The sequence below is a fragment of the Narcine bancroftii genome, chromosome 4, assembly GCF_036971445.1.
Source record: "Narcine bancroftii isolate sNarBan1 chromosome 4, sNarBan1.hap1, whole genome shotgun sequence".
Classification (NCBI taxonomy): Eukaryota; Metazoa; Chordata; class Chondrichthyes; order Torpediniformes; family Narcinidae; genus Narcine; species Narcine bancroftii.
In genome coordinates, this window is record NC_091472.1 from 221,720,642 (window position 1) to 221,744,150 (window position 23,509).

The window sequence follows — 23,509 nt, forward strand, 5'->3', positions numbered from 1 at the left end:
TAATCATTTCCAGTGGAAGATTATGTAATCTTGGCCAGAAAGAAATGTACCAGGGATGTTGGTCAATTGGGTGTATAGTTAGGCTGAAATGGCCTGTTACCATGCTGTACGTCTTTAAAAAAAAAACATACTCTCTGACCAGTTCGCAGCACTGCCCTCGATTTCTATCACTAACCTTTAGATGGGACCTTTGGAATGTTCTGTGATGGATGTGCAGGTACTTTTGGCCCTGGCTGTGGCTTGGGTGGATCAGTCCAACCTTAAAAAATAAAAGTATAATCAGCACAATGTCCAAGTGTGGTGGAGCACGGCAACACCAGCTGTGAAAGAAATGATTGTACAATGGCAGCAGAAGGGTTGTTCAGCTCTGCACTATATTTTTGAACAATCAAATGAACTTCTTTGCTTGATATTTCAAATTTAATTTGAACAATGGCTACTTTATTCTCCTTAAAAACTATATTTGAGATAGTCACATTCTTTCAAATCAAGTGAAAACCACAATAGAATAACCTCTCTTTTGGGTGATTTTGGGTGCATTTGGCTCCTGATGCCTGGCACAAATGTAGACTGTTTCCACCAAACAGCTGCAAGGATTTTTAGAATCATCTCTGCACCTTAGTATTGAGAAGGCAGAAAAGAAAATTAACCAAGAACATCGGTATTGATTGCCATCTAGTGAACCCATCTGGAGAGATCTTAACTGTTGGGCAAGGACAGTGCAAGGCTCGGACTGTGCCTCAGTGAATCAGTTAGGCTCCCGCAGCATGGCTCTTCCAGGTTATTTATTTCTTGCACTAAATCATCAGTTTAAACAATTCCCATGATAGTATTTGAACTGGTGACTGCTGGAGTGTTAGTCCAGGAATTTAACTGAGGTTATTGTAGCTGAAGCAGGTTTACAGCCTCCAACTGTGCTCACTGGAGAGTTACCAGCCTTGTTGTCCATGTTCATTGTAAAGTTGCGCTGAAATTCTTGCTGCAGCTACATAAAATACACTAACTCATCATCCTGACCCCCATACTCGTCCATGAGATATCTGCTGCCAGTGAGCCTGATCATAGCATTGGCTGGGGAGTACAATAACTACTGGAGAGCAACATGATTGCAGAAATGGCAGGATATTACTTACCAATGAAAGCTCCTGCAGTGTTATGGCTGAGGTCAAAGAGCTGGGATGGAAGGAAACGGCCTGCAGGAGCCTCGGCTGGTTTGAGGTCAGAACCTTCGATTGTCGGCCCCGGACTAAGACTCGAGCTTTCAAAGATGCTCTGCCACTCATGGCAATCACTGGCTGCGGTAGAACTTGGGTTCAGCAGCTCATTCAGGAATGTCAGCTCATGCTTCTCCAGATCGTCATTCTCCAGCCCATCTCCTAGCAGGTCCTTGGGCCCTGAAACAAGGGGCTGAGGTCACCACACACCTCACAAAACAAGGCGCAGCTCCACAACACTCACACTGCAAATAATAAAACCCTACAGAGAGTGAACATTGCACCACCCATTCAGAGCATTAAATATTTAAGCTCTGCATTTGGAGGTAACCGGTGCTATTCATTGCAATACACCAGGAGCATGAAATGAGAAGAAAAATTAACTCTGAAAGGACCTTTCAGAGCTTCTATTCAACCCAAAGCAATTCCTTAATTGCGAGAAATGGAAAGGGACAATCCAATCTACTGTACCTTCACTTCCTGGAGCTGCCTGCAAATTCTTACATTCAGACTTCTTCACCTTCCCACATGGATCACGTGCAGCCTTGGCTGGTCAGAGCACACAATATCACCAAGATTATTTCATAATCAATGGACAAAAAAAAATCAAAATGGGAACCTTGAAAGGAACCAAGGATGGGTGAAAGTGGCCATGTCTGATCTAAGTGTAAAGGTTAGGGATGGTCATTCAGGTGTGAGGCTGGGAAATGCTTTGTCACAAACATATCAGAAAACTGGAATTCTTCCCAAAAGATTGAAGCAAAGCTGAATTGGACCGAAAGGCAGGAAAATTGAGATTAGCCCAATCTAACCCAACAGTGGAGACATCTCAAGGGTCTCAATGGCCAATCCTTTCCAAGTACTAAAAGAAGGGAATTGGTAGATAAAAAAATAAAATATGAAACATTTCAAACATATAAGGTGGAGAAAAATATAATGAAGACAAGGAAGAAATATTACGAACTAGGAGAAAAAACGCACAAAATTCTAGCGTGGCAGCTTAAGACAGAACAAACTAAAAGAATGGTATTGGCATTAAGGAAAAAAGACAAACAGATCACATATAATCCAACAGAAATTAATGAAAATTTCAGAGAATTCTACCAAACTGAAAACGAAGGGAAAGAAGGCAAAATAGATGAATTCTTAACTAAAATTGAACTACCGAAATTACAAATAGAGGAACAAAATAAATTAATAGAACCATTTGAAATAGTAGAAATACAAGAGACAATAAAAATCTGCCGAATAATAAAACACCAGGAGAGGATGGTCTCCCAATAGAATTCTATAAAACATTTAAAGATTTATTAATTCCTCCCCTCCTGGAAGTAATCAACCAGATTGATAAAACACAAAGCTTACCAGATTCGTACAAAACAGCAATAATTACAGTAATACCAAAGGCAGGGAAAGATCCACTTGCACCAGCATTATATCGACCAATATCTCTACTTAACACAGATTACAAGATAATAGCTAAATTATTAGCAAACAGATTAGCTGATTATGTACCAAAAATAGTAAGTCTAGACCAAACTGGATTCATAAAAAAAAACGAACAACAGATAATATTTGTAAGTTTATTAACTTAATTCATGCAGTAGAAGGAAATAAAACTCCAACAGTAGCGGTTGCTTTAGACGCAGAGAAGGCCTTCGACAGAGTAGAATAGAATTATTTATTCAAGGTACTATAAAAATTTAGTTTACCAGAGAAATATATTAATTGGATTAAAGCATTATATAAGGGGCCATTGGCAAGAGTGACAGTAAATGGATATGTATCAAAACATTTTAACTTAAGCAGATCAACAAGACAGGGATGCCCACTATCGCCCTTATTGTTCGCGTTAGCCATAGAACCACTTGCAGAACTGATAAGAACAGAAAATAAAATAAAAGGGATAAAAATAAAAGGCAAGGAATACAAAATCAGTTTATTTGCAGATGATGTTATAGTATACCTAACGGAACCAGAAACATCAATAAAAGAATTACATAAGAAATTGAAGGAGTATGGAGAAGTGTCGGGATACAAGATTAATGCAAATAAAAGTGAAGCAATGCCAATGAATAATGCGGATTTCTCAAAATTCAAGAAAGAATCACCGTTTAGATGGCAAATGCAAACAATACGATACCTAGGTATACAAATAAATAAAAACCTCAGCCATCTATATAAACTTAATTATTATCCACTAATGAAAAAAATACAGGAAGATTTAGAGCATTGGAAAGACTTACCATTAACACTAATAGGAAGGATAAACTGTATTAAAATGAACATTTTTCCAAGGATACAATACCTATTTCAGGCACTGCCAATACACTTGACAGAAAAATTCTTTAAGGAGTTAAAGAAAATAATAAGGAAATTTTTATGGAAAGGGGGGAAACCGAGGATAGCACTAGATAAATTAACAGAATGGTATAGACAAGGAGGCTTACAACTGCCAAATTTTAAAAATTATTATAGAGCCGCACAATTAAGATATCTATCAGATTTTTACCAAACAAAAGAAAAGCCAGATTGGACTAGATTAGAGCTAGACAAAATAGGGGAGAAGATACCTGAACATATATTATATAAATGGGATGAAAAATTGGTAAAACATAGGAATTCTCCAGTATTGCACCATTTGCTTAATATTTGGAAGAAGATTCACGTAGAAAGAAATAAAACAAACTACCAATTATCAAAACTAATACTGATGCAAAATCAGCTAATCCCTTTTATGGTAGATAACCTGTCTTTTAGAGAATGGGAGAAAAAAGGGATTAAAAGAATAGAAAATTGTTTTTCGGGGAATAAATTATTACCCTTTGAACAAATGAAGGATAAATATAATATAACTCAAGATACAGTGCTGGCATATTACCAATTGAAATCCTATTTAAAGGATAAATTGGGAAGTAGTCTGAAGTTACCAGAAGGAAGCAATTTTGAATATCCGATTACAGACACAACGATAATTAAAAAATTTATAACAAACATGTATATCAAATTACAAGAAAAGGAGAATGAGGAAATAAATGATAAAACTAAACAAAAGTGGGAACAAGATCTAAACATAAAGATAAAAAAGGAAACATGGGAGAGGTTATGTTTAGGAACTATGAGAAATACAATAAATACGACATTACGTATGATACAATATAATTGGATACATAGGTTATATATCACTCCTCAAAAGTTAAATGGGATCCAACAGTATCTGACAGATGTTTTCGTTGTAAAAAAGAAATAGGAACAACAATTCATGCAATCTGGACTTGTGAAAAGGTAAAAAAATTTTGGGAAGATCTAAACCAGATATTAAATAAAATTACAGAAAGCAATATACCAAAAAACACAGAGATCTTCCTCCTAAGTAACATAAAAAATAAAGAATTTGGACTTGATTTGGAGGGTGTAAAAAAGGATTTGTTAAGATAGCCCTAGCTGTAGCAAAAAAATGTATTATGTCAAACTGGAAATTAGAAGATAATTTGAAAATACAGCAATGGTATATAGAAATGAATAAATGTATTCCATTAGAAAAAATAACATATAGTTTAAGAAATATGGGAGCCGTACATGGAATATAATAGAGAAAACCTACCGGGACATCTATCACCTAAAATGACAAAAGAAAAAGAGAATGGAAAGAATTGACTCAGTGGAAGATTTTGTTCATTAATGTTGAGTGACAACATTGTTTGATGTATCTTGGACTCAGAGTTTTGAATGGATGGAGGGGGAGGTGGGGGGGGGAGGGGAGGAGAGAGGGGGGGAGAAAACGACACTGTATATATTTGAAAGGAGAAATGTGTATATCTTGAATATTGTGATCTATAGTGTGGAAAAAAAAAAGAAATCTCTTTGTGTCTGCCATATTGACCACCGCCAGTGGGCTGATATCGCCTCAAACCGTGCATCTTGGCACCTCACAGTTCGGCGGGCAGTAACCTCCTTGGAAGAAGACCGCAAAGCCCACCTCACTGACAAAAGAGGAAAAATCCAACACCCAACCCCAACCAACCAATTTTCCCTTGCAACCGTGTCTGCCTGTCCCGCATCGGACTTGTCAGCCACAAACAAGCCTGCAGCTGACGTGGACGTTACCCCTCCATAAATCTTCGTCCGCGAAGCCAAGCCAAAGAAGATAAGAAATTGGCCACAGCAAGCTTACTGCAATCTCTCTGATCCAAATGGCTATTAAAGGCAAGAGAAGCACTGCCAACACCAGCATTAGCTAACTGCTGCAGTTAGTAGTCCCATTACACAGAAATAACACTGGACAACAAAGATTTTGCCTCCTGAACACTTTTGGGTGCATTTTATGGATTTTGGGCTGGTGATCATGAAATCACCTTAAAATTTCCTATCACGTACTGTTTCCCTGCTGATCTTCATTCAGTCAGTGACAAAGATAGTGAAAGGATTTACCAGGACAAATGGAATCCATCAATGGTGGCTGACTATTGTTAGACACTGACACAAGAGGCATCAGATGCCAAACACAAACAAAAATCAGTGGCCAAACATGTTTAGGTCAGTTGAACTAACGCAATGTGTCAGCATCATTATGCGATTAAACATGCTAAATTCAATAATAGTTAATGTTTCTCCAACATTCTAGTGTTACAACAAATCTTGTTTCAGGAAGTAAACCTTTTGAAAAAAATTGATGTCCAGTATAATCAGTCCCTACGTGTGGTAGCAGATTCCCATCCTGCACCACACAACCTCTATTCACCCAACAGCCATGGGTATGTAAACACCACTATATATACTTTTCACTACTCAAGCTCCAATCTGATAAAGGATTGAAAACTGATAGCAAAATGCTCGGATTCGTTGCACAGTGAACAAGTTACAGCCAGTGCTCCCATTTCTGGGCCTGCTGTGATGTGGCCTCAGCAAGGGGACCATGTTAGAACGGCAGCTTGTAGACTGGAAGATGACAAACAACAAGAAAGAAGCCCGTAGAAATAGGGTGTGGTGTGCCGCACAGTGAGAAAAGGAACACGAGAGATTATGAAATGCAACTTCTGCTGTGCTGCCACAACTCAGATCCACTTCTGTCTGCAGCTGGCATTCCCCATTTGCTTTTTTGCGTCTCAGTGATCAGTGAGACCCAGCCCTGTTCCCGCCACCTGAAGCAGCTCTGAATCATATAGAATTGTATCTCCTCCTTTGCCCACCCCATCCATGCCTGCCACCACACCTACCCACTCAAATCTTGTTTGGTGCATTCCATCACATCTCTCTCCTCCTTCCTTATCCAAATACCTTTTAAATGTTGTCACGGCATCCACCGGTTGTGCATTCTAGATAACCAGCAGTTTCTCGGTCATCTCCCCTCATCTCTATGGCTGTGCCCCTCAGTTGTAGAAACCTGTCTGAGGTCACCCCACAGCCTCCTCCATTTCTTTTTTTTTAAAATTTTTTATTTTTCACACCATAAATCACATTAGCCATGATATACACTATTTCTTTTTCACACATATACAGTGACTTATTCTCCCCCCCACTCCCTCCTCCCAAGCCACCCCCCCCACTCATCCATTTTAGTAATACAATCTAGGTTGCATTAAGCCAGTCAGACAATGTTGTCATTCAACAAAAATACACCAGAAATTCTACTGAGTCCATTCTTTTCTTTCCTTCTCCTTCCATCAATTTAGGTAATGTTTGTCCCCGGTAGGTTTTCGCTATTGTATTTAATGTAAGGCTCCCATATTTGTTCGAATATTTCAATATTATTTCTTAACCTATATGTTATTTTTTCTAATGGAATACATTTATTCATTTAAATTTAGTAGTTTCTTCCTTTTAATTTGGTTATGTATTCCATTAATATTTAAAGTCATATAGTTCAGCGTAGCCATTTTATATTTTGTTTATCTTCTCTTTCCGTTTTTCCATCATTACCTTTCCTCCTTTTCCATTTCTGCTTTCTTATTTTCAACTCTTTATAAGACAACATTCCTATAACATCCAACATTTTCCTTATTCTCCTATTTCTATCTTCTTTATCCCCAATCTCCCCTTCCCCTCCTGAGTTGTCCTTTATCCCTTGTCGGACAACCACATCTCCCCTCTCCATTTGGATTTGCGAATCCACTCGCAAGCGTCAACTGATTTTGCAGTGACCGCTATTTCCCCCCATCCAGCCCCCCCCAGAAAAGATTTCACTTTTCATATGTCATAAAGGTCACTCTTTTAATTCCCTCCTTATTCTCTCTATTCCATTACCTTCCCTTATTAATTCTTGTCTATACTATCTATATTTTCCTCTAAGTATAGATACATTCACATATGCACATTGTCTCTATTCACTCTTATACCTCTTTACCCGCATACATATCAATCGTGATCATTTTTACTCTCATTACCCGTCTTCATCCCTCAGTCTATTTTTGTAATTGTTCTGCAAATTTTCCTGCTTCTTCTGGATCCGAGAATAGTCTGTTTTGTTGTCCTGGAATAAATATTTTCAATACCGCTGGATGCTTTAGTATAAATTTATACCCTTTCTTCCATAAAATCGCCTTTGCTGTATTGAACTCTTTTCTCTTCTTTAGGAGTTCAAAACTTATATCTGGATAAATGAAGATTTTTTGCCCTTTATACTCCAGTGGTTTGTTGCCCTCTCTTACTTTTTCCATTGCCTTCTCCAGTACCTTTTCTCTTGTAGTATATCTTAGGAATTTTACTACAATAGATCTTGGTTTTTGTTGTGGTTGTGGTTTAGAGGCCAATACTCTATGTGCCCTTTCTATTTCCATTTCTTGCTGTAGTTCTGGACATCCTAGGGTCTTAGGGATCCACTCTTTTATAAACTCCCTCATATTCTTGCCTTCTTCATCTTCCTTAAGGCCCACTATCTTTATGTTATTTCTTCTGTTATAATTTTCCATTGTATCTATTTTTTTAGCTAGTAGTTCTTGTGTCTCTTTAGTTTTTTTATTAGATTCCTCCAATTTCTTTTTTAAGTCTTCTACCTCCATTTCTGCTGCTACTGCCCGCTCTTCCATCTTGTCCATTTTCTTTCCCATTTCTGTTAAGGTCATCTCCATTTTATTTATTTTCTCTTCTGTGTTGTTTATTCTTTTTCTTAAATCATTAAATTCCTGTGTTTGCCATTCTTTAAATGACTCCATGTATCCTTTAATAAGAGAAAGTACCTTCTTTATCTTGCCTTTCTTTTCTTCTTCTATTTCACTGTACTCTTCCTCTTCCTCTTCTTCTTCCTCTGGGTTGGCCATCTGTTGTTTCTTTGTTGCCCTTTCCTTCTCTTCTTTCTTGTTTCTATTGTCTTCTGTGGTCTCTTCTTGCTGCAGGTGTTCTGCAGCTGTCGTTGCCGGCTGTGGAGATCGACTCCCCAGCTGGTCCCCCCTCCCGTCGGTGTGTTTTTTTTTCATGCGCGGTTGCGCACTTTTACTCGGCTCAGCGAGCCATTTTTGTAGTCCATTATTTACCGACCTGAGTGAGCGGGTTTCTCTCTCCGCAGCGGGCCTCTTCGAACAGGTAAGGCCTTCACCTTTTTCCTCCTTTGTCTTCTCTTCCTCTCTTCTTACCGTTGCTTTCGATTTTTCTTTTTTTGTCGCCATCTTCTTTCCACCTTTATACTCACTTTTCTGTAACTTTTATTTCTGTGCCTTTGTGTTTTCCTTTGTTTTTCCCGACTTTTCTGGAGAGGGCTGGAGTTCACTGTCCGGCCACTACTCCATCACGTGACTCCTCCCCAGCCTCCTCCATTTCAATGAGAATAAACCCAGCCTCCATTCCAGGCAATATCCTGGTGAATCGTGACTACATTCCTTCTACTGCTATCACATCCTTCCTGTGGTAGCAAACACAACTGTACACTAACCTCCAAATGCAAACTAACCAATGCTATGTACAGCTGTAATGTGGCACCATAAGTCTCATAATCAATGCGTTGACATTTAAAGGCAAGCACATCAAACGCCCCCTCTTGATTTCCCTATCTAACCAAAGCCAAGGAGTGGTCTCTGTTTGGCAGTGCATGAGACCATGGATAGACATGTCAGCAAAGGAATGGGATGGAGAATTGAAATGGGTGGCCACTGGGAGATCCACACTATTTCAGTGAACAGAGCCAATGTATTAAATGAAATGATCTCCCAGTCTGTACCCAGTGTCTCCGATGTAGAGGAGATCACAACAGGAGCACTGGATGCAGATGACCCCTGCAGATTCACAAGTGAAGAGTTACTTCACATGGAAAGATTGTTTGGGGCCCTGGATGTTGGTGAGGGGAGGAGATGTGGACATAAGTGAATCATCTCCTGTGGTCACAGGGCTATGTTCCAAGGGGATAATTGGTGGGGAAGGAGGAGTGGACAAGGAAGTCATGGAGGGAGTGGTCGCTGCAGAAGGTGGAAAGGGCAAGAGCAGGGATGATGTATCTAGTGGTGAGATCACGTAGTAGGTGGCGAAATGGCAGAGGAAAATGTGTTGGATGCGGTGGCTGGTGGGGTGGTAGGAGAGGACAAGGAGAATCCTGTCCTTTTTACACGTGGGGATGGAAGGGGCCAGTGTGGGGAATGGATATGGGAGTGAGTGCCGAGTTGATGGTGGTAGAGGGAGGAGGACACCTCTGATGATCTGGCATGGAAACCCTCATCCTGGGTGCAGATGCGATGGAGATGGAGGAATTGAAAGGAATGGAATCCTTACAGGGAACAGGGTGGGAAGTGGTGCAGTTGAGGTGGCTGAGGGAGTTTGTGGGTTTGTAGAAGATGCCTGTCGAGGGTTTGTCTCCCAAGATGGAGACAGAAAGATTGAGAAAAGGAAAAGTTTTGCTAGAAATGGACTAAGTGAATACAAGGTCAGGGTAGAAGTTGGCAGCAAAGTTCAAAGTTCAAATTTATTGTCAGAGTACAAACATGACATCACTTACTTTTTCCTGTGGGGGAGGCAGAATTACTACTTGCTAGTGGTGCAAAAAACTGTACTCAAGAAGATACAAATACATTTAAACAAATTAAGAAATGTAAACAAACCGACTGTGCAATACAGAGAGAACAAAAAATCAATAAAGTACAAAGTAAGAGTCCTTAAACGAGTCCCTGAACGGAGTTTGTCATTGAGGAGTCTGATGGAGGGGGAGCAGCTGTTCCTGAACCTGGTGGTGTGAGTCTTGTGGCACCTGTACATCTTTCCTGATGGGTTAGGGTTAATCTTCTCAATGGTGGGGAGGGTTTTACCTGTGATGCCCTGTGCTGTGTCCACTACCTTTTGCAGGGCTTTCCACTTAGGGGTATTGGTGTCCCCATACCAGACCATGATTCAGCCAGTCACCAAAGTGGATAAAGTCAATGAGATCATCATGGGTGCATGAGGTAGCACCAAACTGAGTGCTTGGGAATGCAAAAGGCTGTAGAAAGTGTTGAACCTGGCCAAGTCCAACACAGGTACCTCCCATCCACTGAAGACATGTATGTGAGGCACTGCCTCAAGAAGGCAGTTGGTATCATAAAGGACCCCCATCAACCCTGGTCACTACCTCTTCTCACTACTGCTCTTGGGCAGAAGGCACAGAAGCCTGAGGACTAGCTCCTCAAGGACAAGAGCATTTTTTCCCCCCACAGCTATCATGTTGTTGAACCTCCCTCACCATAAATGACTCCAGGAGCACCAAAAGATCTGTCTGCAGAGTTGAAATATCATATTTTTGTATTAATTGCAACTTTCTACTTTTTTATTTATTTACCCTAATCTAAAAGCGAGCATGTCAATGCTGAAATCGCCACAGTTTCAGGGAGTTGGGACAGGTACTGCATTCATTAGGTATAGAGTTACATCCTGACATTATCTTCTATGAGGCACTGACAGGGAAGGTACAACCTGCAATAGATACAAAGGAAAGAGCTCTTCTGAGCTGCTGTAACACTGGACATTTTCTATTTCCTTCGTCAGCCATCCTGTGGCCTCTCAAACAGATTTCCTTTAACTTGCTGAATAAGAGAAGCATTGTGCATTCGGCTGATATCCAAATGTGTGTGTCTCAGACAACACCCAATACATAATTTGGAAATTAATATTACAACCTAATATCTAATGCATCTGCCAACTTTCCTTAAACCTTAAAATGTTAAACATTTATTAGGTAGCTTTTCTAATAACTTTGGTCAATGGGTGAATGAATTTCTATTTGTTGAATTTTATTTTATTGAAGTATTCTATTTTATTGAAGTATTTCTGCTTGATCACATTCCAGCTAAATACTATTGTAGGCACAATATAAATACGTTGCCAAATGATCCGATTAACTTGCCCTTTGTGGCTGGAGTACAAAAATGTTAGATTTGGAATTTTGTACTAAACTGTTCCTCAATCGAACACATCCCAGTAATTCACAGAAAGCTTTACAATACAAATACCTGGCACTCACTCTCAAGGGTGTTAACTTTAATAAAAGTACTAATGACTTCTTTGTGTTATTTTTAGATTTAGATTATCAGGATATGGATTTATTATGTTTTCTAGTTGCCCTGACAACTTGGTAGCTTCATAGTCCATCAAATAGTATGGGCCTTGAGTCACAGGTTGGAAAATGTTTTTTTTCCGTTAAGCCATATATGATCCGAAGTCTTTTTAACAATCTGGAAATTTTTAAGAATAATTTTTCTGCCAATATTCCACAAAATGATCAGATGTTCTGAATCAGTCATTACATACCAGCATGGGATTTGAACTCCCAATCTTTAAGTTGCCAATCAGTTTCCGAACCATGTTGCAATATCTCATGAGGATCGCGATGTGTCAAATTTCTGATTTCTGACAACATCTAGAGCTCAGGGACTGAAATACTGGACCAATGGGCTTACAGGTTACAGTCAGAAGAACTGTTTTGATGGATTACATCTTTTGGATGGCTCAAAGCCACTGAAGGATAATCAATGCACATACAACAAGGTGCCGCCAATAGCAATGGCACAGGGGCCAGCTAGCCTGATCTTGGTGCTAGTCAAGAAAAAATGTCAGAGTCGCAGACCACACCCCGATTGTCTTCCAAGCACAGTAACGAGCCACTTGACCAACCTGTCTATGTGGGCGTTTAAGCCCCACACTAGGCCTTCCCCACCCTACTCCATCTGAACACCAGATTTCAACCTTTTGTTCATGCACTTTCTTAACTTTGTGTCAAGTACATCTACATGTCACCTCAACCATCCCACATCCAAACCATTCTCTGGGGAAGGAAACTTGTTTCCTGTGGTTTATTGGAGATTGTTCCATTAATAGTCAATAGTTCCAGTCTCCATAACCAAGTGAAAACTCCTTCACTACATCACTTTTAACATAAAGACCATTCACAGGTCAATCCAATCCATGATTTTCTAGAAAAAAAAGCACTGGTGTATTTAATCTCCTTTGATATATAAATGTTCTGTATTCCAGGCACTCTCCTCCCTAGGTCTTCTTTACAAGTATACAGTTTTTACAAGACTGATGATCTGGGAGTTGGATAAAGGAAATTAAAATATTGTTGTTATATCAGCTGATGGCCCAAAAAGAGGCGAGTTTGTTTGCTTAAGGAAGCAGCAAAGGGATAGAGATAAATTGAGACAGTGTGTTAAGTTCTGGCATATGAAGTTGTGCACTTCAGCGGGGAAAAATACACAGGAAGCACAGTGTCTGAACAATGAGAGATTGGTGATGCAACCCTGATACCTGTACACAGTTCATTGTGCATTACTCGGTTTTGTCCAAATCAAATCAAAAAGAGACATTATTTTCAATGATTTGTGTATCTGATCCCTCTGAGCCACAGTAACAGAACTGCTGCTGGCCCAGGATCCCTGGGCCTTAACTGAGGAAGGTTGCCGAGAGCTGCTGGCAGTCCCATGAACACCTCGGTGGAAAACTGGCTCCTTTATATAACAGTGCCATGACTCAGCTTTAGGTAAACAAGGTTTGGTGGATCACTCAGTTAAACCTTTGATAGTTTGGCAATCTTACTGCATTACTGAAGTAATATTGAAGAATATTTATGCAAATATCCCTCTGCTCCATTCATAATTGCACTCCCACCCTTCCCCAAATAAAATCCAAAGTGCTGGTCCCTACCACTCTGTTCCCAACAACCACATCAAAAACGTTAGTCTCAATTCTCTCCTGAACCCATCTGATTCAATGCTTGAGGGTAACTTCCACCAGCCCCAGGGAGAGATTATCCACCTGTATTTGGCGTTACCTGTCTCGTACAAATCATTTTTGTCGCCCAGAGGTTCCAGTGTTGGTAGCTGTGTGGGATCCTGGCTGGCAGTGGTCACTGGTACGTCACTCTGCTTCCCTGAGAATGAAGCAGCATACAATCAGATTACAAGGAACATGATGCAGGACTGAAACATCAGTGTAAAATTAAAACTATTATATTCTCCCTTTCACAGCAAAGGATCCATTTCACATTGACACCAACCTCCTACTGCAGCTGGCAAATTAATCAAGGCCACCTGCCCACCCTGGTAGCTCTTCTGTACAGACGTGAAGCAGAATAGCTCACTTCCAGTCCCCACAACCTGGCTTAAATAGGGCAGTCAATCCTTGGGCCCTGGTAACGTGACATGCCCAAGTGCAGTGCAGGGACCTGCATGGATCTGTAGCGCTGAACAACTGACAAATGGAGCAAATGAAGCACCCATGCCTGCATGCAGCCCAATCTTGACAACAGTCAAGCATGGGTGGCAAGTGCCAAGAAACAATGCCGTAAGAGGACGTCCAAACACTTGAACTTGACCACAGTGGCACTGGGGTGACTAGGCCCCCTCAACCAATTCCCTGAAGGTCGCCATCAGACATGCCACATCAATGTGGCAGTTTTACAATCAGGTCAGGAGGTGTGAGTGATACACCAAAGCCTTTTTCCCATCCACAGGGCACAAGTCATAAATGAAGGGAATACTCTTCCTCTGCAGGATGACTGTGGTGCCAACTGCCAAGAAGCTCAACACTATCCCGGACACAGCAAGGTTGTTTAATTGGTACCTGATGTGTTCAATCCCTCCACAGACCCACAGCAGTCGCAAGGCTACCGGCTGAAGCTCCTCAACACCCCTCTAACCCATGGTCTCCACCACCATGAAGAACAGCAGGAGATGCCACACCACATCACACACCATTTCAATTTTTAAAAAAATGTATAAATTTTGGCCCATGAGACCGTGCCACCCAATTTACACCCATTAGCCTACAATACCGGTACATTTTGAACAGTGGGAGGAAACCAGAGCCCCCGGGGAAAACCCACGCAGACACAGGAAGAACATTCAAACTCCTTACACACAGCATAGGATTCGAATCCCAGTCCCAATCGTTGGCGCTGTAAAGGCATTGCGCTAACCGCTACACTAACTGAGCCGCCCAATTGGAAATGCATCAATCACTTGGGCTAGTCTGGAACCCCATCTCCAACAGCAGCAGTTCAAGATTGCTCACCACCACCTTAGAACATTACAGCACACTATGTTGTACCGACCTCTATAAACCCTCCCTACCTCATAACCCTCTATTTGCTTTCATCCACGTGCCTGTCCAAGAGTCTTTTAAATGTCCCTATTGTTCCAGCCTCCACTACCACACCTGGCAATGTCTTCCAGGCACTCACCATTCTCTGTGTAAAAAAACACATCACTGACATCTCCCCTAAACATCCCTCCCCTCGTACGGACATTCTCTGGTGTTTTCTTCTCTTGCCCTGGAAAAAGGTGCTCCACCCTATGCCTCTCATAATCTTGTAGACCTCTACTAATTCACGTCTCATCCTTCTTCACTCCAAAGAGAAAAGCCCTAGCTCTGTTAGGACAAGAGTAGGGGGGGGGGGGGGAAGGGGTGGTTGCAAAGGCATGAGGTGATAGGTGGAGATGGGAGGGAGGAGACAGCTGCATCAAGGGGAGAGGGTGGCTAGGTGAAGGGAGGGGGGAACTGGAAAGGGAAAGGGAGGGACGGGGAAGAGGAAGCAGGTTAGCAGAAACTGGAAAAGTTGGTGAATGCCTTCTGGCTGGATAGAACCCAGATGGAAAATCAGGTGTTGTTTCTCCAATTTGCAGGTGGTCTTGGTGGGACAGTACATGAGGCCATGGACAGACGAGTGTGGGAATGTGAGACAGAACTGAAATGGTTGGCTACTGGGAGCTCTCTGCCACTGTTGAGATCAGAGTGAAGGTGCTCAGTGAAGTGATCTCCCAGTCAGTGCCCAGTCTCTCCAATGTATAGACAGCCACAAAGGAAGCACCAGATGCAGTAAATCAGTCCTTCTTCTCCTCCCTCCCTTCACCTAGCCATCCCTTCTCCCCTTGATTGCTTCTATCCCCTCCCTCCCTTCTCCACCTATCACCTCCTGCCTGTGCAACTTCCCCTCCTCACCACTCTTGTTGGACGGGTGCTGACATTTTTCCATACCTTGATGAAGGGCTCAAGCCTGAAATGCCAATTCTGTATTTTTACCTTTGCTACATAAAGGACCCTGTTTGACCTCATGAGTTTCTTAAGCTTTGTGTGTTGACTTCAAACATGGTGTCTGCAGATTTTCATGTTTTACTTCCTTTTCTAGCTCTGTTAACTTTACTTCATATAACAAGTTCTCCAATCCAGGCAACATCCTGATAAATCTCCTCTGCCCTGTCTCCATAGCTTCCACATCCTTCCTATAATGAAGCAACCAGTGTGGTCCAATTAGAGTTTTATAGAGCTCAACATTACCTCTCAACTCTTGAACCAATCCCCTGACTAATGAAGGCCAGACTAATAACATAAGCCTTTTTAACGACCCTATCATCCTGCACAGTAATCTTGAGAGATCTTGGATTTGGACCCCAAGGTCCTTTTGTTCTTCCACACTGTTAAGAATTCTGCCATTAACCATGTACTGCACCTTCCTGTTTGACCTTCCTAAATGCATCACTTCACACTTATCCAGAGTGAATTCCATCTGCCACATTTTAGCCCAACTCTGCATCCTGTCTATATCTTGTTGTAACCTATGACAACCTTGTACACTATCCACAACACCTCCAACCATCACATCATCTGCACCTCTAACCTTCCCAGGGGAAATTAAGAATGGGCAATAAATATCAATCTTGTCTGGATCCCAAAAGATGAAAAACTGAAAAGAAAAAGGGCTGGACAGAGGAGTAAAGATTCAGGGGGGTGGATCCCCCAAGGCACACATATCCACCCACTACTGGTTTCTGCATCCAAACCTCTTGGTTAGATGGGCAGATGGTTCTAAAATCAGCCTTTCATTGTGTATTTGGAAGATGGAAGTAAACATCACTAAAAGATTATGCTTTCTCATGTTCAAGAATTCTAATGTTGCTTCATTTTTACTGTAATAATGATTATCTTCCAAATATTTCATCATTGCAATCACAAAATCAGACTTTCATTGAAAACTTGGATTAATCTCGCTGGAAGTGGAGCTGCAGTAGTTGCACCATTCTGGTTGGAAGACCCTTTGAGTCTCTCACCTTCAGAGAGTTCAGGTCCTTCATCCAACAGCACCAACCTGAAAACAAATGAAACACATTATCATTTGTAATCTATGTACCCTCCAATGCCTGTTCAGAGTTCAGGGGGTTACTGAAGTTATAAAAATATAATGAAGCTGAAAGAAAAGGATAAGGATTACCAAATGTCCAGCATACTGCTGAACTATCTCTTTCAGAGCTCCTTCTTGCTCTCACTGCGCTTCCAAATGTTCCCCTCTCTAACATTTAGCAATCATTGTCAACGTGACAAATACAAAGGGAGACGTATTTCTTCCAACCAGCAACATATTGGCTCCTTAGCTTCTAGAAACTTTGCATGCCTCTTCTACGTTCCTGTATCCTTCCTTCCACCCACTTTCTCTTTATATTCTGCTCCCTTTTTTTCAGAAATTTTTGCTTTCTCATATTCTCCTTGGGTGCCAGAGACGTGCAAAGAGATTTGGGGCTCCCAACCTCAGATCGTCCTGGGAGTACCAATGAAATGAGCCAGCAACAAAGGTTAAGAAACCCCCTGAATTACAGGTTCCCTTTCAGTTTACACCTAGTTCTCACTCCCTCAGGTTTATGTGGTGGCTTTTCTCTTTCTCAAGTTCTGTGTTGCACGTCCACACTCCTGGGCATCTTTGAAGAAAGTTCCTCAGCCATCCAGTTTATGCTGGCAATCAATTCCTCCACCCATTCTCTCACTCACTCAAGCTCACAAAAACCCTCATTCCTTCACTGGCCATCCCTCTCCTCTGTTTCCATGTTTTTGACGACTTGCTTCTTTCCCTTCTCCTGCTTTTTAATCCATTTACTTGTTTCCCTATTTCCTTCACATCTAATTCTCCAAGCTCTCAGACTTCTTAATATTCTCCTATCCTCATCTCTCATTGCTCCTGGCAACGTTCACACTGCCAGGACCAAGATGTCACCTTTCATCCCACCAACAGTATCCACGTAGCCATCTGCCCCTTCAGAGGCAAGTCTCTTCCACATGGCTTGGTGCTTACATCCAGTCTTACAAGGGAATGTCACTCGTGGTCAGAGTTAGTATATCTCCCAAGAATGTGTATGGACACAGACTGATTAAACACCCAGTGCCTTTTCTATGCCGGAATAGCACTGGGTGTTCACCCACAGGAAAATTCCAAACCTGTCTGCAGTCAACCAAACAACTGACAATCTCTCTCTCTCACACACACATATCCATAAACACCTCTCTCCCACCCCAAAGCAAAACGATTCACTCACATACCACATGCAGGAACTGCACTGATTAAAGATGAGAAAGCACGAACGTGGATGATATTTGGAGCATTGGTAGGGAGATGAGAGATATAATCTTTATATCATCAGTGAATGAGACACATACATGAATCTTGAACCCTCTGGTTCTATTTATCCTGAAGTACATCAAGCAATATCTTTACCAGGAGCATGAGAGATGGCTACCCTTACAGGGAGGATGTGGATGCTACAGAGAGAGTGCAGAGGAGATTTACAAGGGTGTTGCCTGGATTGGAGAGCTAGATTGAGTGAACTTGGTATTTTCTCCTTGGAAAAATGCAGGATGAGGGGTGACGTGATAGAGGTGTAGAAGATTATGAGAGGCATTATGAGAGGCCAGACACTTTTTCCCAGGGCTGAAATGGCTAACATGAGGGGGCATCGTGAGTAAGTACAGAGGGGATGCAAGAGGCAAGTTCTTCATACAGAGTGGTGGGTGCATGGAGTGCACTGATAGCAACAGTGGTAGAGGCAGGTACAATAGGAACTTTGAAGAGATGATGAGATAGGTACATGGAACTGATAAAAATGAAGGGTTTTGCAATAAGGAAATTCTAGGAAGTTGTTAGAGTAGGTTATTGGGCCAGCACAGCACTATGGGCTGAAGGGCCTGTACTGTATCTATGTTCTAAATAGAAATAAATGGAGGCAAGAAGTCTGCAGATGGTGGGAAACAGGAGCACCAGACAAAGTCTGCAGGAACTCAGCGGGTCAGGCAGCATCTGCCTTTCTGGCCGCCATCCTTCATCGGGTATAGCAAGAACCAGGCAGTGGTCCGAATAAGAGGGTGGGTGGGAGGAAAGAAGAAGGTGATAAGTGAATGGAGGTTGTTATTCAGGTGCCTTGCCGTTCGGCGTGGGCGGTCATGTCTCTCCATCCACCACGGTCTCTGACCCACCGAATTGTAGTTGTTGCCTCCCCTGTTTCCAATCACAATGTTAATCCTCATATCATTTTCATTCTGTGTCTGCCTCTGCTTCTTCTTCCTTCCAGCTCTCCAGTTGAATGCAGGTGGGAGGAGGGAAAAAAGCTCAGGGATGGAGGAAGGGGCAGAGGGCTGAGAAAGATTAAAGGACAGAAGGAAAGTAGGTGGGGAGCTGGATGAAGGAAGGAGTGGGTGAGGGAGGAGTGGGGCCAAAGAATTAAGGGAAACTGAGGTGGGGGGGGGGGGGGAAAGAGAATGAAAACTGAGGCCTCAACCTACCAGTGCATGAGGTCATGGACCGATGTCACTGTGGGAAAGGGTGTAGAATTGCAGTGGTTGGCCACTGGGAGGTCTTCGCTGTTGCAGCGGACAGAGCAAAGGTGTTCAACCAAGTAAAAGAAATATTTTGCATTCATGGTGCCTTTCTGACCTCTGGGTACCCCATGGCACCTCTCTAATTAAGTTCTTTTAAACCAGTTACTGTGATAATGATGAGAAAGGCAGCATCCAAATTTTGCAGTGCAAGTCTTCATAAAAATCATTGTGATAACTTGTGATGGTGTTTACTGAGGGATAAGCAATGGTCTGGAACTCCCTGCTGTTCTCAATGTGAGATCCTGTTTATTGTCTCAGTCACCTTCAATGACAGCACAGCCCAGCACCACCTTGTACTCGGAATGGGACTCAAGCCTACCAGTTATTGACTCAGGAATTGGCCCACAGCTGCCATCCATGATGCATCAGTCAATCCGGTTTGTTATTTCTAATGATTTTTAGATGGGTGGGAAATGTGTTTAACAGATGTACTCTTGACTTTCTAATGTACAGACCATGGGAATATTTCCACATGTTGAACATTAGGTCCTGGATCAATCTAAGCCAATCTCAGGTAGGTACATCAGGAAGGCAGCAAGTATAAACATGTAAGAGGTTTTTCTTCCAGCAAGGAAGACTGGAACAAAACAATCACCAAGCTCAAGCTAACATAGACCGAACACTGGATTTATAGATAAATACAGGCTTTGAAACCATGAGACATCCTCCAGTCTGTGATTACATGTACAGGAATCTTTACTTACTTATCCACTTCATTAGATATGCATTCCTTCCCCTTCTCCTGCCTCTCATTAGGCTCTTCCTTGCTCAGATATTCGAAAGGATCCTGTAAACTCTGCATGTTTAGGAGAAACAATGAACTTGTGTGAAAGCCACAGACAGACACCAGGTTTTGCATTCTGAGATACAAAATAATGTCGAGCTTTGAGTCAATGAACTCACCAGCCATCCACTTAGATTACAATGTCAGCTGTAAGATCACTAATAATAGGGTTACATGTGCTCCTCCAGATAGATGCAAAAGATCCAGTAGCATAATTTGCAGGGAGCTTACCTTTGTGTCAGATCCTTAACCAAGAGAGATCAATGGATCACTTATCTCATGGCTGTTTGTGGTACACTGCATTGGATAAAGTGCCCGTTGAGTTTCCTGATATTGGGATGTCCACAGAATAAGTACAGTAAAACCCCTGTTAAATGGAATTCAAGCAACTCCAACAAAATTGCAGAAACTAAGTAGGTAAAAAAATACTTAAGTTTAAATTTGGTGTGCCTTGCGGTTAATTTGCCAATCACATGACAAGCAATCTCAAGTAAACGGAAATACACTTATCCAGCATCTACCAATCCCCGTATGCGATGAATACCAGGGATGAAGGGGCAAATGCTCTTTCTTTCCATGGGTCTTAAATCTCTGCATACTGCTGCAGGGAATCTGTGTCCAGCAGCAATGACTGCATTGTAACCCAGTTTTCTGCTGACCTTTTACAGAATTACCACGAGCTGCCAAACCATTGGCATCACCACAGAACCAGTTCTGTCATGTATCAAATACGTCACTTTTAAAAAAATTTTAGACATGCAGCATGGTAACAGGATCTTTGGGTCCACGCCATCCAATTAACCTACAACCCCCAGTATGTTTTGAACGGTAGGAGGAAACCAGAGCCCCCGGGGGAAATCCCATGCAGACCCGGGGAGAACGTACAAACTCCTTACAGACAGCGTGGGATTCAAACCCCAGTCACTGGCACTGTAACAGTGTTGCACTAATCGCTACACCAACTGTGACATGTGGCCCCTCAGCTTTACACAAGAAGATCAGGAACACCTAACACTACTCACCAACCTTCACTAAAATGGCAGGTGAAGCAGTGACTTGCATTTTATATTTACTCCACATTCCTAATTTTCTTGTTTCCTGAAACACTTTCTTGACCTCAATTTCTCCCCATATCAGTGTTCATCCAGTTTCCCATCTCTAATTCACATTTAAATTTTAAGGATCTTCAACATATTAAGGTGCCTCACTGCAATATTATTACACCAAATTCGACACTGCAACTATGGGCTTGTGGCATTCTTGTCATCAATATAGGAACTCCCCAGGTTACGACCCGGCTCCATTCCTGAGAACCATTCGGAGCCCAAACTGCTTGTAAGTTGTAGATGAACAAAATCAACTTGTAAAGTAGTCACAGAAAGATCTGTAATGGACATCAGTTATATTTAATCCCTGAAAAAATATGGATTTAGTAATTCAGATCTGTGTTTGAGGTGTGGATTATGTGTTGGAACATTTCTACTTTCTGTTTGGTTTTGTGATAAAGTTCACCCTTTCTGGTTTAAAATTATGAAGTTTCTTCAAAATTTGTTTAAAATTCAATTTCCTTTCGATCCAAAATGTTTTTGTTAGGTTATTTTACTCCATTAGTGGACTTGGGGTTGGATAAGTTTCAGACAGTGTTTATTCGTCTAGCATCGACAGTTGCTCGTAAATGTATTGCTATGTCCTGGAAAGATGAAACGGAGTTAAATGTAGTTCGATGGTATAATGAGTTGAAGTCGTGTATCTATATGGAGGAAATAACATATAATTTACATCCTAATTATGATTTTTGTGTTAAGATGTGGACACTGTATATGAAGAATATGAATTTAGCAATATTGTAAATTACTGAATGTTTTTGTTTATTTTTAATGTTTCCCTTTAGGGATCTGTTGTGGGAGGAGGGGAAGGGATGGGTTTGTTTTATTGTTAGACTATTTATTCTGTAAAAGTTTGTTTATTTTTATTGAAAAAAATACTAAATAAAGTTTTTAAAAAAAGATCTGCATTGGGTGTGAGCAGTGCAGGAAGAGTGACTCAGTGGGTGCTCAGCAGCACCCATCCCCCCATCTGCTGCAGTTCTGGCAGGGGTGGGGAAAGAGGTCTATGGAAATGCCCTGTTCCCACCTGGCAGTTGCCCCAGCCATGTACTAGGCAGTAAGTTGATCCCCATCCATGCCACCAGTCTCCCAAACTGTACTGGTATTATGGAGTGTCCTTAACCCAGGGAGGGCCTGTGTCTCTCCAGCCCTCTATCTGTCTGTCCAAAGCCCCAGTGAGAATAGTATTGTCATCTTCATCAGATTCTGCACAGTAATGTTTCCGTAGTTTTAATGAGGTAGAGGGAAGACTTGGAGATGCTCTTTTGGGAAGAGAAATGACTAGGTTTAATGAAGAAATAGTTTTGATAGACAAAGACTTCATGCTTTTTCGGTTCTATCATCTTACCTTCAGTGCGTTAAATTTGTACGGCTGATAGCCTTTGAAACACTCGTGAATCTGAGACATCATACAGGCCGTTCTCTCCCAGAACTGAAGTAGTGTATTCTACATGAAGAAAAAACAAAGAAACATTACTACTTGGTGTACAAGGACACAGGATCAAAAATGAGATGGAAAGCTGGTGCAGGACACAGAATTGGGTCCAACGCACATGGAGCAGGAATCACAGTGACGGAGTGGTAGCAGTGGGGAGTGGAGACAGGAGAGTTACCTCCATGTAAGATTGTTGCAGCAGCAACGTGCAGAACAATTGCTCATTTACGAATGCAAAGCATCGTGCCAAGGAGGAGAGGAATAGGCTTAAAGATCAGAACTGAAACAGGCAGCAAAATATATCCAAACAATTCTTGAAAACTCTTCACATTAGTTATGACTCGTCGGCAGGCAGATACGTTCATGGAATCTGACAAAGGTGTGGGCTAAGTGTACACGGCTCCACACAAGACCAAAAGGATACAGGGATGGTGGCACCTTGACTGCATTGTTGGACAACTGCTCCAAAGGTCTGGATGAGCCCGTGAAAAGCATGTGCAATTCCTAGTCTGATATCCCGTAAAACCCCTTTGGGGGGAGAATCTTGCCACTGTATGGTGGGTGTGGTCACAGACTCTTAGGGTAGCGAAGAGGCCATTTGACCTGTTTGTGCTGGCTCTTTGAAGGAATATTTGTGCTGATCCAGCTCTTGCTGAAAAGACCAGGATTCTTTGTGCATCGCTGATCAACACAGTGCATGAGGAAAGCAATACCCAGACTTAGACCCAGTGATTGAGGACAGTTAACATCAGTATCCCATGTGACTTGGGATGGAATTTCAATATAGTAACCATCGCATCTTCCTGGTGCTCGAGGTGGTGGAAGTTAGGCTTGGGAGATGCTGCAGAGAATTGTTGTAGGGCTGCTGTAATTTCCTTTATTTATTGGC

The 23,509-nt window shown here is 41.8% G+C and overlaps 1 protein-coding gene across 6 annotated transcripts in view; it reads right to left on the reverse strand.

Annotated features, from left to right (window-relative positions):
* Nucleotides 1-23,509, reverse strand: part of LOC138761609 (islet cell autoantigen 1-like protein) — a 115,644-nt gene that overhangs the window by 4,489 nt on the left and 87,646 nt on the right. For all 6 annotated transcript variants that reach the window (XM_069934002.1, XM_069934000.1, XM_069934005.1 and 3 more), the window contains 6 exons: nucleotides 22,534-22,632; nucleotides 20,000-20,091; nucleotides 16,706-16,743; nucleotides 13,432-13,530; nucleotides 1,134-1,394; nucleotides 176-259 (listed from right to left, as the gene is read on the reverse strand). In XM_069934002.1, coding sequence (XP_069790103.1) covers nucleotides 176-259; nucleotides 1,134-1,394; nucleotides 13,432-13,530; nucleotides 16,706-16,743; nucleotides 20,000-20,091; nucleotides 22,534-22,632 — 673 coding nt within the window. The remainder of the gene's footprint in view (nucleotides 1-175; nucleotides 260-1,133; nucleotides 1,395-13,431; nucleotides 13,531-16,705; nucleotides 16,744-19,999; nucleotides 20,092-22,533; nucleotides 22,633-23,509) is intronic.